Raw genomic sequence first — 15178 nt, 5'->3', positions numbered from 1 at the left:
AAACATATTTTTATATTTGCCGACGGAGTGGGTTTACAGTGCTGAACTAAGAGGCAGAGTGAGTTGGCTGTTAAAAGGGAGATTAATCAAATTGTTCCCAACCGACACTGCAACTGATGGAGTTACACAAGGCACACAGACAGACAAAGCAGACAGACAGGCAGACCGACAGGCGGGATTTACTTTGGACATAGTAAAGCGAGGTAGGCCATAGTGTTGCCAGTGAACTGCACTGCTCTGTCCTCATCACAGAATAGCCCTGTCCTGATTGGAGAACAGAATAGCCCTGTCCTGATTGGAGAACAGAATAGCCCTGCCCTGATTGGAGAACAGAATAGCCCTGCCCTGATTGGAGAACAGAATAGCCCTGCCCTGATTGAAGAAACAAAACAGCCCTGCCCTGATTGGAGAACAGCCTGCATCCTGTGTGACTCCCCCAGTTATATCTGTTATACGACAGGTATCGAACAGTTATTTATTCAATCAAATGTAAGAATTGTAATATTCTTTCAGAAGCATTACCCTTGAGAACCTGGGGTATTTGTTTGATGTAAATGAGTTTGCTGTATATAGCCTAATGCATGTACTATGATTTCCATGTGCTCTAACAAAAACCCATCTGGTATGTATAGTGTCCTGATTCTGGTGATACTCAGTTGGGGTATGGGATAACAGTAGGAAGACAGTTGTCCTGAAATGTTCCTTATCCATTTCCTTCAATCTCATTTGACAGATGCCGACAAACTGAAGTTTTCTATTTTTTATTTTGTTTTAATGTATTTGCTTGCTAAGCAGAGTTCTCTTGTCTGTACCCGTGGGCTTTCAGAGCGCTGTGATAAAAAGTTTAATTGAAAACAATAATAAAAAGAATGTGTTTCTATTCCATGATAACATCGTAATCTGTACAGTCGACCTATGTATTGAAGAATAACATATTTATAAATGGCTACCAACATATCCGGCATGTCAGTTATTTTATTTACTTTTGAAGTTAATAATGCAATTTAACAGCATATGTAAACTAAAAGCACTTGGAGTAAGCTTTTTTGTTATCTACAAGCATCGAATAGTACAATTATGACTAAAATAATTAACTTGGTTTGACCAGATGATGGCACTATTTTAATCCAACACTACCACAAACACTTTACCCATTTGATAACATTTACAAAGAAGGCAATACAATGAGTGGTATTCAATATGAAGAGGAATCATACAATGCATAGATTTAATTTCCACATGCATCAATAGATGCACTGGAGGAAATTCATTCAAAATAACTTAATACTGTTCTGTCTTTTAAAGTCTGTTTATCTACCTCTTTTAGGAGTGTCCATGAAAATACCAGTTTCTCCTCAGAAGTTCATTTTCAATCCTTCTTTTTTTTGGCAGTTAGCAGTTGCACCAACCCAGGTATAAAGACCATGACCACCTGGGGCACTATGATGAATTTGAGAAAGAAGAGGCCGTAGAAGAGAGGCTGTGGCTGGATGGGAAGTGGCAGGCGGTTGACATGATAGAGAGCCATGGAGGAGAGGGCCAGGCACAGAGCTCTGGGGGCCCAGGGGAGAGTCCATCCTTCGGGCTTCCAATGCTGGGCCAGGCCTAAACCCAGAATGGCACCACAGTCGCGGGTGAGTGAAGAGAAGGGGGCAGTGTCCAGCCGAATCCACTCAGAATGGGAGCACCACTTCTTAGCCAATGAAATGGACCTGTGAAATAGGCAATGTATGTTTGATTACATCAATGTACTCTATAACAAATAGTTGTTATAGCACATAAGCAGGTGAGAAGAGGTAGACTTACCATGATAGGTCGATTCCCAGCTGCCCTAACACTGTGTGGAACAGCAGAGTACCGAAGAGCAGGCCCAAACTGCAGCACACATAGAACCGTAAAGGCCGATGTTCAGGAACCCTACGGCTCAAAATTACTCCAAGAAATAAGCCTGTTTGAGAAATGTGTTTTCAAGTTAAACATAATCCATGTTGACTAATATCACATGTTCTACAATCAGGTGCCTAGATACAGTTGAATTTGAAAAATAATGGCATTCTGACCTGTCAAAGACCCAACTATGACCTGATGGGGAAAGTGAGCCAGAATGAAGATACGAGAAAGTCCAACTGCAACCAACAGGAACAGATAACACAAGTAGGGTACTGCGGCTATCAGCACACTGTATTAGATGGAGAGAAATTATTATTATTCATTTCACCCTATATGTATGGGGAAATAAATATGCTGCAATGAATAAATGCATGTTTACACTTGTACTGGTTGGAACGGACATTCAGTACCTGTGTGTACGAGAGTACAGACGTGAACCCAAGGAGGAAACCATCACCCACCAGACTGCCGCGGTAACCATAGCATGGCCAGATGGACTGCCTGAACGAAATAAGAAGAAAACTCAATCTTAACGATGAACTCATGCAAAAGTCAACACAATACGCGGCCAAAATACTTTAGCTACAGATAAATGATACAATGTTGTTTAGCTGTAGAGGGAGACAGGAGCTCGTGCAAGATAGGCTGCTTTTATAGAATTGTGTAGATAATGCATAAATGTAAATGTAGATATCCTCTACCTGGACCTGTTTCACAAGTTGAGGCGAACTGATTGACCTTGGGAGGGTTATTTTCATATAAATGTGATTCTCCAATCCACCAAAAAGGTCTCTCCCCAAAGAGCATCCTGTCCAATGCAATAAAACATTAATTACATGTATCTATGACTTCACATAGCTACAGTAAATGTTTAAAGGTTCCAACCGTTGTTTCATCATGGGACTGAAAACAAGGTTGAACCTTGCTTTAATGCGGAAGTGAATAAAATATTACATTAACAGTTCAATCAAATATAGTCGTAAAAATGTGAATATTACATTCGTGAATACAACTTCAGGTTGGCTAAATATGCATTCAGAAAACAAACATTCAGATGATAGACACCTGACTGAATGATACGCTCACGTGCTAGCTGGCTAGCTTTTCTGCTCCAATGACGCTGGAGAGTTTTACCATTTAAATATCAAGTTGAACCACTCAGTTATAGCTGCTACCCAGACAATAGCCGCTCCAGTTTTTTTGCTGAGAAAATGTGCCAATGGAAAGATGAGAAGGAAGGCAGCTTTGGGGTCCCCCAGGTGAGTGGCAATCAGCCAAAGTTTTTCTTGACTCTTCGTTTTTTGCTGAAGAGTTTCAGCCATCAAGATGCCTTGGGTGTATATTGCATCCATCATGGTGTTTCAATAAAATATTTAAGTAAGATACTGATTGCAGAAAGTATGTTGATAGGGTTCTCGCAGAATATTTCAGCTCGTAACTGGTAACGTTGCCAGCACCACGATGCACCAATAGCGCTATGAAATCTCCAAAATAAAGGTCAGACAATACAATACTTGTGTGTTGTGAAATGTGTGTTAAAGTGCCCATGTTTGTGTGATGAGTTCGTGGCATGGGCTGAGCTGAATGTTAAGTATGTAAGTAATACATAAATAGTCAAACGTGTAAATTACATATTACATGAATGAAATCTACCAGTACAAATGGCGTGTTGTCTTTTATTTTGAAGATTAAATCATCCTTATTAGCTCTGCCTCCGCTCCAAAAGAAGCTTGACACAACTCGTTGAATTTTGCACAAAAGTCGAGTAGGCCTACCGTTACAGTCGTAACTTGATCAGTAATAATACACACTGGCAATTGCTGATGAGCTCAAGCCTGTATATAAGTCTATGGCTCAAGCCAATCTAAGCAAAGGTGGATAGCGCCCTGTTGTCTCCGCTGATCAGATTTGCTGCTTTTTGCACCATGCTCCTGTCTCCCTGAATTTGCCGTCAGGAAAAATAAAGTTACATCTTATCTCATCTAATACATATTCCAACTTGAAAAATTGGAGGCTAAAAAGAAAATTGTTCCCAGTGTAATATGTCTATTTGCCCAAATCTTAGATATTTCATTGTTAGATAGCAGGATAGAGTATATTAGAAAAAGCATGATGAAGGGAAATTTAATAATTTTAGGAAAAGAATGATGGAGAATCATTTTGAACATGAGAGAAAGAAAGCTGTGAATAAGTACAATGATAGAAGGATAATAGGAGACAACATTAATCGAAAAAGTTTGTGAAAGAAAGAAGGATAATCCATTGCCCGAAAAAAAGTATTGAAAGGGTGGAGAGAATAATAATAAAAAAAATTAAGCAATAGAAAGATTGAATGACAATTTTAAAAGCTAGAATAATGGAGAGGGTTGTTGGGTGTGAAAAAGTGATAAGGCTGGAGATCATGCTAGCCTAGGCTACTCAATGTAGAATTGAGAGAAAGGTAGGCTAGATGTAAAATGAATGACGATATCCTTAGTGTAAATTTGCAACTGTCCTCTGCAGAAGATAGATTCAAGGCAGTACAAATTAAACTGAGTGCGTGAAGTACAGCAATGTCTCCATCTTCTGGGCTCTTATATATTGCTACCATTGGTCGACTATGGCAACAGCACATGCAAAACCTTAAATAGTGTGTTCTTAGAACTCTTGATTGGGATTTTACAATACATTCATATTAAGTTGTGATACAAAGTTGGAGGCTAAATGTGGGCACCTGTGAGTGTATTTTACCTAGTATTAGCCTCCTCTTCCTCAAAAAGACCCATCAAAGCCACAGCACCACTGGGGACTGTAGAGGATGATAGAATAGAGGGTATAGCCACACATCAACCCTTCAAAGGCCATATTTACTCAACATGGTATCTGAGCAGGACAGAGTCCTACAAATAATATTTGTATACTCTTGATTACCTTAGATTATGGGTAGGTGTCGTTTTTAGAGTTTGCTACAGTGCAGGAGAATTCATAATGTAAAACTGAAATTGAGAAAATATGTGACAATCTAACTAGGCTATAGAAAGTTTCATTAATATGGTCAATATATATTCCATTAATGATATTGATACATTAAGAGGTGTATTGGCAGAGTGACATTAAATTGTTCATACGCAACAGCATCCCTGCGACTTGACACAGCCGTCCCTACCTATCTGGAAAATAGAATTAACCTGCCTGTGATTGCTGTTGTCTTGGTCCCTCCACTCTAGCTTTGAAATCATTCACGTTGTGTTTATATTGTATATTATCCGAACAGTCGTACAGGATCAAGTGGACTGGGATCTGGGGTTCATGGTGCACTGCAAATGAAGCAGTCCATAACCCTGTCTCTCTTGAGCTCGCCTCTGGATTGAACCCATCTCTGATCTTTAATCGCTCGACTCAGTCTAATAATGCTAGCTGGTCAAAAAGGTTGCTTGCTAATTTCAATGTAGCTAGCTTGCTAGTGACGTTAGCTTAGCTTATTTCAAGAAGTGGGGTCAAAAAGTTGTCGTCTTTTACTAATCACTGCGGCACAATGGCAATTTAAATGTCATTCGACGTCCTTGGAAGTGGATATTCAGATAGAACAACAATCGGGCCATTTTCAAGGAAGATACACAAACAACCCCGGGGTTGCCTGTGCAGGGGCGGCTAGGCGGGCGTGGAAACCCTCGAGGATTTTGGCCCATCAGTTTTTTTTGCTACCTGGCTAGTTGCTTAGCTATGGGTGCATTTTTATATTTTTGAATCCTAGTAGGCTACATGAACACGGACCATGCTGTATTGAACGGTTCTTTGTGTGAAGTGTCCGGGCTTTGGACAGATTAAGAGACAGCAACTACAGCCTGAGCCCGAGAGAAGGACTAAATAAAGCCCTCGACTGGGAAGTGACACCGGTGCAGGTAGCTAGCTCAATGTGTCTCTTACGTTAGCATGTTTGCTAGCTCAATAACATGTTAGCCAACTAACGCAAAAAAAGTTGTCTTTTCACCAGCTTTTTGTCAGTGGAGTTGATAGTTTGCCTTTTGCCAGTAATGTATTGTCTGAAATGCTAGATCTACGTTAGGCTAGATAAACTGGAAGTTACACTCTAGGTAACCAATTTAGCAGAGCTGGTAAGTCTAGTGATGTAGCTTGTCAGGTACAGTAAGCTATCAAGTAAGGTAGCTAGCATTACTAGTCAGCTAACATCATTACTACTACGCGTGTACAGCTACCTAGTTTAGACCAGCACAACATTTTTAGCAACACATTCAGTAGTTATCTCACGTAGGAATGGATTTTTCAAATTTAACAACGCAAAACATTTGCTTGCCCTGCTACAGGTAGCTGTTTAGCTATTTAATTTAACTAGCTGACAAGTAAATGGGTCAAAGGGTTGTAGAGTTGGGTGTTGCCACTCATTACATTTCATGACACAGACTAGTTTTAACAGCTGTGTGGGTATTTTATCTGCTTTGTGTTTGTCTATTCGAAGCTACATGTTGTCTATACAGTATACATGATGTATTATGTCAGTTGTTTACAAAAGAACCCTGATCCACTGAAGTCTAGTTAAAAGCATATTGTCTGATTTTATTGGGTCATCCATCCATTGATTAATGTGTTGAATGTCTAGAAGGCTCCATGGGTTATTTTTCCCTGCCAAGTGATTTATTTGATTCCTGTCTTAGGCAATATTACTCTCTTACAAGGAAGAATAAAGTCAGGGGCTCTGTCCACTTTAAAGATAATTTATCAAAATAAAACCTCTGGGTTTTAGTCAACATAGTACATCAACATTTTGTTACATAATACCTAGGTAATTGGACAAACTGATACCCTGGATAAATCTTGGCATTGCTGTTGTGCTTATTGTGTAATAATGATGCTGTGGAGCAGCAGTTTGAGTCAGTGTTTGGATGAAGAATGAGGCATTCCTTGTTGCATCATGTTGGAATTTGAAGTTCTTTCACCTGTTCAAACTGGCATGTGAGGTTAATGCATTTGATCAATGTACTTATCTTCTAACCCTTTTCCCCTCCCGTAGACATGATGGAAGAGCTGCATAGCCTGGACCCTCGACGTCAGGAACTGCTCGAGGCCCGTTTCACAGGAGTCGGAGTAGCCAAGGTCGGCATGTTTAAATGTACTTCCATACAGCATTTCCTCCTGTCTGTCTGTGCATTACCCCTTACAAATCTGACATCTATATGTAGGTGCATAGAAAGGGAGGGAGGGGGGGGGGAGGTTGATAATAGGTGGAGACCCCACTGATCTGTGATTTAAGGGACTATGTATGGGAGAAATGTTATAAAATGGAATAGTCTCTAAATTCACTGGCCAGGTTGGGGCGTTTCCTGATCCCTGTATTGCTGAATGCGTCCTAGATGTCAAACAGGGTAGAGCAGAACACTTATAAACTTCCATTGATTGGCCCAAATTTACACTGCAGATCCTGTTACATAACCCATCCTTCTGTTATCCACAGCCCTTTGTCTTCAACATTGAACATTTTGATTCTTCCCCACTCCACTAACACCATAAGGCCTAGATCTTTTGTTGAAGTTCCTGTCTCACCTATTTTTTTTTTTTTTTTACTGTAACCTTGTGCCTATAACATGTAGAGAAATATAACCTGTATAGGCTACATTTTAAGAAACACAGGGGGTTAAATGGTCTTCAGATCTTACCCATTAAATAAAGATTTTGGCATTTGATCTAAATGAATTAGTTTTGTGCTGATATGTGGAAAAGGCCTGTGCTGTCTGACAATGAAAACAGTATTGTTGAAGTACCGAGGCCCACAGGCTCCCAGCCAGCCAGACTGCAGGCATGTATCTTTTGAGCCGAGCTTTCGGTGTGTTAGAAAATGGTGGCCCCCGGGGAGCATGTGACCCATGTGACTGCTGGGCTTCAGAACTGTCTGGATGGTGTCGGCTAGAAACAGCCTGTGTGTAGGAAGAGTGTGTTTGTGTGAACATGAGTGCGTTTGTGTCAGAAGGACAGTATTGAGTGAGTGCTCCTACATATGTGTGTCAGTGCAATGGACGTAGGCTCGTGCATTTGACAGTTTATTTTTTATGTAACAGAATGTGTATCACAGATGGGGCTGTGCAACTTTGAGCAGGCAACTCTGGCAGCCCAGTTATCTGTTTATCAGTCATCTTTAGTTTAAGCAGATTGTTGGCAAGATGCAAGGTACCCTGTAGACAATCATCGACCAGTCACCAGCCAGACAATGCAATGCAGCCTACTGCAAGTAACCAGGATAGGAAAATTACGTGGCTATGAGCCAATGCAAGTGTTGCATAATCATTATGATTTTACAGGTTACAATGATTCCTTTTGAATGTGATTGAGTATGTATGGAGCTGCCTATTGCCAAAGTTGGATCACTTGGCATTGGATAAGAACTTGGCATGCACAGCGATTTTATTGAATGAGCAACATTCCATAATTCAGCTGGTATTTGATGGGTTGTTAATGCCTGACAACAACATGTAAGCCTATCATCATGTACTAGTCTTCGGTCCTTTTTCCAGGGTTCAGGACAGAATGAATCATCCAACCAGAGTCTATGCAGTGTGGGCTCGCTGAGTGACAAGGAACTGGAGGTCAGTACATGGGGACAGCTGGAGGTTATCACAAAAGAAGATGTCAACCGTGGATTGGTATCCATGGTAAACAGTATTGCAATTAGTGAAGTGATTTTCTGCATCCTGTAATGGAGGTACGATTGGGTTTCAATGCAAGGAGTCCACCCGAGCTGTCTTTTTCTGCCCCCAGACACCAGAGAAGAAGCCTAATGACCAGAGAACGAGGAAGAGGAAAGGAGAGCCGTATGACAGTGGACAGGGTCATTATTCTCCTACTTCATTTGCTAGCAGGCAAACTGGCCAACACTCGCATAGAGAATGTGTAATTTACAATTTTATTACTTTCCAGGAAAAGGAGGTGCGAGAGGGCACAAAATTAGCGATTACTTTGAGGTGAGTGAATATTCTACCTATGCGTGCCAAATGTCTCAAAGACTTGTCAAGGGCTACACCTTTCGAAAACAACCTTGATTTATTTATTTGTGCATACCTAACCTTAGCTCTGGGCTTGTTCCGTGTCTTGGAATTAACTCTCAAAATGACTATTCTGTCGCACTGTCTCCCCCTCTCTCTGTATCTGACATTAGTTCTTCTTCTCTTCTTTGTGCCGTACCATCACTTTCTCCCTCGTTCTCGTTCTGCTATCGTTTCCCTCCCTGGTTCAGTTTGCCGGTGGTAGTTGTCCAGGTACCAGTCCAGCCCGGGGCATCCCTCCACTGGTGCGCTCCTCACCTCAGCACTCCCTCTCTAACCCCCCAGTGCCGGTGAGCTCCACAGTATGTCTTCCTTTCTCCCTCTTTTGCTGTAATACATAACTAACAGCTCCATCATTAACTTTCATTCATTTCAACTCCACTAACTTTTTTTGTTTGTGCAATTATTGCCACCAAGTTCAACTCATGTACTTTGGGCAACGTACACCTTTTTATGAATAAATACCTCAATTCCATATTTCTCTATCTCAAAAAAAGAGATGTCTTTCTCCCTTGCCCCCCTCCCTCTTTCTCATTGGGTCAGGTCCAGCAGGGTAGCCCCTCATCGACAGGCTCCGCCCACACGGACCCCTCCTCCTCCTCCTCCTCCTCTCTAAAGCCAGCGCTGCCCTATTCCTCCTCTCACAAAGCCACTCAGGTAACCAGCCAGCCTACCCCGTCATGCCCTCCCCTAGCCTGGCCCGTCAGCGTGCCTGCCCGCCCACCTGCACCAGCACACAGATGGCATAGACACAGTAGTCCTTGGCACAAAGTTCATGTCTGCTCTGTTAACTGTATTAAAACACGTTTTACTGTGCCAAAAATCACGTAAGGTTTAGAATATTTGCCTTCGCACCCACCCAGATTCAGTTAAGCCCAGGACTTTTTGTAAATCTAAAATCTTGCAACCGTTTAAATGTATCTTGATGGAATGTTTACGGTCTTTTGCAGTCGGACCTGACAATAGAGAAGCTAACGGCACTAGAGAACAACAAGAGCTCCGACCTGGAGAAGAAGGAGGGAAGGATAGACGACTTGCTGAGGGTAAGAACGTATCAATTCATGCCATTAATCATCAGTACAAAACAACGGCTGCAATTCATTTGACATTTCATCCATTTAGTGTACTCTTGTACCCAAAGCAAGTGAAATGTCCTACTTTTCCGTGTCCTCAGGCCAACTGTGACCTGAGGAGGCAGATTGACGAGCAGCAGAGGATGCTGGAGCGATACAAGGAGCGCCTGAACAAGTGTGTCACCATGAGCAAGAAGCTGCTCATCGAGAAGGTGTGTGTGTGTGTGTGTGTGTGTGTCTTATGCTTTGAGACCTTGGTTTAAAAATGGATCCAACCGAGGTGGAAATCCAGGAGAATTGGAGACATTCGTCGACTTCCCCAGACACACACCAAGAGCTGCAGCTCTGTGTGTTTTCAGTTCTCCTTGATGTCAAAAACCAAGCAGAATCGAACCCATGTTGGCATATCAATACTAAGTTGTATGAATACTCGATCAAATCTATATTGGGTTGTATTGATGTACCCAGTAAGTTTGTGATGAGCAGGTTCGCTGGAGTCCTGAGTGTGTGTGTGTCTGTGTAGTCGAAACAGGAGAAGATGGCGTGCAGAGACAAGAGCATGCAGGACCGTCTGCGTCTGGGTCACTTCACCACCGTGAGACACGGAGCCTCCTTCACGGAACAGTGGACCGACGGCTACGCCTTCCAGAACCTCATCAAGTACGCACACACACACACACAACATGATGGAGTAGGCGTTAGGACACACACACACAAATATGTTTTTACGTATATGGAAACACGCTGCATACAGGAACAAGATTGTGTTCTCGACTCCCCCAGCAGCATCCTTGATGGTGTCTTCATGTTTATTTCATTCAAGAGAAAAAGCAACACACATTAATTAACATGAGCACTTCGGTTCGTCACGGTAACGGTGCCAATTTGAGCGGTTCTGGCACATCTTCCTCTGCAGACCCCGGCAGCCAGTCATGTGACTTGTGTCATGTGACTTGTGTGTTCCAGGCAGCAGGAGAGGATCAACACCCAGAGGGAGGACATCGAGAGGCAGCGCAAGCTGCTGGGGAAGAGGAAGCCCCCCGCGGCGACCCAGACGCCCCTGCCCAGCCCAGAGCAGAACAAACGCAAGAGCAAGAGCAACGGCCAGGAGAACGAAGCGTCAGTGCTCTCTGATACCTCTCTCTCTCTCTGTCTCTCTGTCTCTGTCTCTCTCTGTCTCTCTTTCTCTCTCTCTGTCTCTTTCTCTCTGTGTCTTGACATCTCTGACATCTTCTAAACAATGAATGTGTCTGGTGTCACCTAGACTTATAGGGGACTAATGTACTGTTATGGAATCAAAATCACACCTCAATGTTTTCAGATAAAAGTGTGTCTATGTGTCTTACCAAAAGATTTACTGTGGTAATAAAACTGAATATGGAGTTTTAAATTTTTACTTATTTTTCCTCCAGGTTGTCGCTTGCAGAATATCACGAGCAGGAGGAGATTTTCAAACTCCGGCTTGGCCATCTAAAAAAGGTACTCCACATTTCTTCCACTCCATCTCCTTCACTGAGTGTCCATCTTGGCCCCAAGCCTGCACAAAGAATGATTGACAACTCTGTGCTCTGTTCTGTGCTCTGCTCTGACACAGGAAGAGGCGGAGATCCAGGCAGAGCTGGAGAGGTTGGAGCGAGTAAGGAACCTGCACATCCGGGAACTGAAGAGAATACACAACGAGGACAACTCGCAGTACGTCCCCTTCAGCACTCAGTTTGTTGGCTAACCTTTCCACACCGTCAGCCTTGTCATGTGTTGGCCCCCTCGTCCTTGTTGGTAGAGCGGACGTTAGGTTATGTCATGGTGTTATGTAGACTGCTGTTGATGATGTGTTACGGTTGTTCACTTACCCGTTTCCCCCTCCACCACAGATTCAAAGACCATCCTACGTTAAACGACCGATACCTTCTATTATATTTACTTGGAAGAGGTGGCTTCAGTGAAGTCTATAAGGTTAGAACTGCTTCTCTCTCGTATGCTTCTCCTGGAGCACATAACGACCTCTCCAATGTAAGAAGCTGGATCCACATCAGGTTGAAAGGGGGGTTGGGTTTGGCTCGGTTTGCTCTCAACCGTCTCCCCCTCTGCAGGCCTTCGACCTAACGGAACAGAGATATGTAGCTGTTAAAATCCACCAGCTCAACAAGAACTGGAGGGATGAGAAGAAGGAGAATTATCACAAGTAAGTCACAACACGTTCTTCATGTTTTAGTACCGCAATGTTGCTCGCTGTCAGCGTTTCCCATATGTTGATCCGTCCATGAAAAAGGGGCTTTTAACTTAATCCTCACGAATGTCTCAGACGTAGAGGTTTAAATCATTGAATACAAGCTGTTGATACTGGCAAAAGAAATGTTTCCTTTTTCAGTGTCCTCCCTGTTTCAAAAAGACACAATGTGTTTGAATGTTTCTGTCATAGATACTGGGCTGATTGGAAATGTCATTCCTTTCATCCAAATGAGAACAGTTTGCTAATATTTATAACCCTTTGTGCGTGTCCTCAGACACGCTTGTAGAGAGTACAGAATTCACAAGGAACTGGACCACCCCCGAATAGTCAAACTCTACGACTACTTCTCGCTTGACACAGACTCGTGAGTCTTTCAGTATCTATTTAGTTTTACTCTTAAACTACACAACGTTCAAACTGACATATAAAAGTATCCGATATTTCACAAATGACCTGGGTATATATATTTTAGTCGATCCTAGCTTTTGAAGAGCGTGGCAGCTCATTCTGTGGTCCTGCTCCACCCCAGGTTCTGCACGGTGCTGGAGTACTGCGAGGGCAACGACCTGGACTTCTACCTGAAGCAGCACAAGCTGATGTCAGAGAAGGAAGGCCGCTCCATCATCATGCAGATCGTCAACGCCCTCAAGTACCTCAACGAGATCCGACCGCCCATCATCCACTACGACCTCAAACCCGGTTAGCTTCTCACGTTTGATGGGGGGGATGTTCATTTCAAATGTTGTGTTTGATGTTGTCAAAAAATCTCGTTGTGTTCTTGGGCAAGGCACTTCACCCTACTTGCCTCGGGGTGGAATGTCCCTGTACTTACTGTAAGTCGCTCAGGATAAGAGCGTCTGCTAAATGACCAAATGTAAATTTCACAAGTTGAAATGTACATGAGAGAGAATATCACATGTACTGAATTTGTCTCCCCTAACATTTGAGCTTCCATCCGTGCTGCACATACAGAATTAGGGTTAATGAAAACCGAGAGCAAACGTCCTCAGCGGTTTTCGCATCACATCAAATTCCCCCTCTCCTCTCTTTCACGGCCTGGTAGGTAACATCCTTCTTGTCAACGGAACGGCTTGCGGTGAGATCAAGATCACCGACTTTGGCTTGTCCAAGATCATGGATGACGACAGCTACAACTCTGTGGATGGGATGGAGCTGACCTCTCAGGGGGCGGGGACATACTGGTGAGGACACACGACCCTCTCGACCCAAAACAGATCACTGCACCGCTTCATCATTTGTTGGATATTTTGGGGCAGACTCACAACTGGGTCCAGGCATGGTTGACCGTGTGCTCTCTCTCTCTCTCTCTCTCTCTCTCTCTCTCTCTCTCTCTCTCTCTCTCTCTCTCTCTCTCTCTCTCGCTCTCGCTCGCTCTCAGGTACCTCCCCCCAGAGTGCTTTGTGGTTGGGAAGGAACCCCCTAAGATCTCCAACAAGGTGGACGTGTGGTCCGTGGGGGTCATCTTTTACCAGAGCCTCTATGGACGCAAGGTAGCTCTGAATGCTCCGACTCAAAGTGCAGATGACTCTGGTGCACGTCGTTTCCCTTGGTCCTCCTCTGACTGTTCCGCTCTTCTGTCTTTCCAGCCATTTGGTCACAACCAGTCTCAGCAGGACATCCTACAGGAGAACACTATCCTAAAGGCTACAGAAGTGCAGTTTCCTCCCAAACCCGTTGTCACGACAGAAGCAAAGGTAGGTTGTCTGAACATGGCTAGTGACATACCTCACACGTACTGTCTCTCTCCCCCTCTCTCTGTCACACACACACACACACACACAAGCTCAGACCGAGTCAACTGTAAACATGCAGAAAGACGCTCAATACTTGTATACACCTTCAAACAATCATGGTTCATTAACCCCCCCCCACCTCCCTGTTTCTGTCTGCCTCAGGCCTTTATACGCCGCTGCCTCGCCTACCGCAAGGAGGACCGCATCGACGTGCTGCAGTTGGCCAGCGATCCATTCCTGATGCCCCACATCCGCAAGTCCCTGGGCTCCAGCGGGCCCCTGGCACCGCCCATGCCTTCCACCTCTAGCTCCTACAACAGCAGTGCCTCAAACTGAGGAGGACCTACCACCAACATAGACACCAGCGTCCTTCCTCCCTGGCTCTTCTGGTTTAGACTGGGAGAGACTGATGGTATAAAGGAGGGTAGAACAATGAATAGGGTGGACAACAAAGAGCAGCGCTAAAAGCAGATACTGCTTGAGGAAGACCGAAGTGCTCTGAATACCAAATCAGCTAAATGAAGGGCCAGTGTGTGAACCCAACTGGGTTGCCTCTGCATGCATGACAAAGACAAACATACACACAGACACACACACACACACCGTGTCTCAAAGAAGGGAAACCCTTGCTTGTACAGATGTCAAAAGCCCAGGAGAATCTCAACCAAGAGGAAGTTGAGATGAACAAGCACCTCAGTTGTGTTTTATGAGAGTAGAAACATTGCTCTATTCATCCGTTACTGCTTGAAACTGTATGATACATTGGACTATATTTCTAAATAATAGAATTATCAATGTAAATGCCTTGTGAACATTGAATTGAGGACTTTTTTGGAAGGACTCAGATGAATGGGGGATTTCTCTTTGGTGACCAAAGTTCAAGGCATGCCTGACTAATACGGCATCTCCATTAGCACGCAAATGTTGACATCGTGAAGATTGATGGAAGGCTTGTCACGTTTGACGCTTGTTTTGAATATTTTATTGGATTTTGAACTGGAAGTGGACTTCTTATTTTCGGTGGTTCAGTCCATATTTTTTCATGAGATTTCCTCCCTAATGTTTTTCTTAACTTTCAAAGGGTGGCCAAAGTATGTGTTGTGAGGAGGGCAGTGAGCCTCAGCAGAACTGCATATAAACATTAAATCCAACCGTTGGTAAGACTTTGGCTTGTCATGTTACTCTGAAAAGGATGACTTA

The 15178-nt window shown here is 43.5% G+C and overlaps 2 protein-coding genes across 8 annotated transcripts; one reads left to right on the top strand and one right to left on the bottom strand.

The window, feature by feature from the left end:
- Nucleotides 1-1016: 1016 nt before the first annotated feature.
- g6pc3 (glucose-6-phosphatase catalytic subunit 3) lies at nucleotides 1017-3346 on the bottom strand. Its single transcript, XM_084670327.1, has 6 exons — nucleotides 3025-3346; nucleotides 2592-2698; nucleotides 2301-2391; nucleotides 2061-2179; nucleotides 1807-1948; nucleotides 1017-1712 (listed from the first exon to the last, which is right to left on the bottom strand). The coding sequence occupies exons 1-6, from the start codon at nucleotides 3243-3245 to the stop codon at nucleotides 1370-1372; spliced, it is 1023 nt and encodes a 340-aa protein (XP_084526453.1). The 5' UTR covers nucleotides 3246-3346; the 3' UTR covers nucleotides 1017-1369.
- LOC146259638 (serine/threonine-protein kinase tousled-like 2) lies at nucleotides 3094-15139 on the top strand. 7 transcript variants are annotated; one of them, XM_084670318.1, is made up of 21 exons: nucleotides 3094-3149; nucleotides 6899-6981; nucleotides 8394-8531; nucleotides 8638-8707; nucleotides 8797-8840; nucleotides 9113-9223; nucleotides 9465-9578; nucleotides 9872-9964; nucleotides 10096-10206; nucleotides 10518-10654; nucleotides 10961-11113; nucleotides 11407-11473; nucleotides 11589-11686; nucleotides 11866-11947; nucleotides 12085-12176; nucleotides 12499-12588; nucleotides 12754-12923; nucleotides 13288-13426; nucleotides 13624-13735; nucleotides 13832-13939; nucleotides 14141-15139. In XM_084670318.1, the coding sequence occupies exons 2-21, from the start codon at nucleotides 6901-6903 to the stop codon at nucleotides 14312-14314; spliced, it is 2184 nt and encodes a 727-aa protein (XP_084526444.1). In that variant the 5' UTR covers nucleotides 3094-3149; nucleotides 6899-6900; the 3' UTR covers nucleotides 14315-15139. The 7 variants fall into 7 exon arrangements, with proteins under 7 accessions (XP_084526444.1, XP_084526443.1, XP_084526445.1 ...); XM_084670317.1 differs by lacking the exon at nucleotides 3094-3149 and adding an exon at nucleotides 5037-5771; XM_084670319.1 differs by lacking the exon at nucleotides 3094-3149 and adding an exon at nucleotides 5038-5771 and having other exon boundaries at nucleotides 9113-9211.
- The last annotated feature ends 39 nt before the right edge of the window (nucleotides 15140-15178 follow it).

Source organism: Hypomesus nipponensis, chromosome 13 (assembly GCF_054491055.1).
Source record: "Hypomesus nipponensis isolate SF chromosome 13, ASM5449105v1, whole genome shotgun sequence".
NCBI classification, from domain to species: Eukaryota; Metazoa; Chordata; class Actinopteri; order Osmeriformes; family Osmeridae; genus Hypomesus; species Hypomesus nipponensis.
The sequence above is the reverse complement of the archived record's forward strand: the minus strand, read 5'-3'. Positions and strand labels throughout refer to the sequence as shown.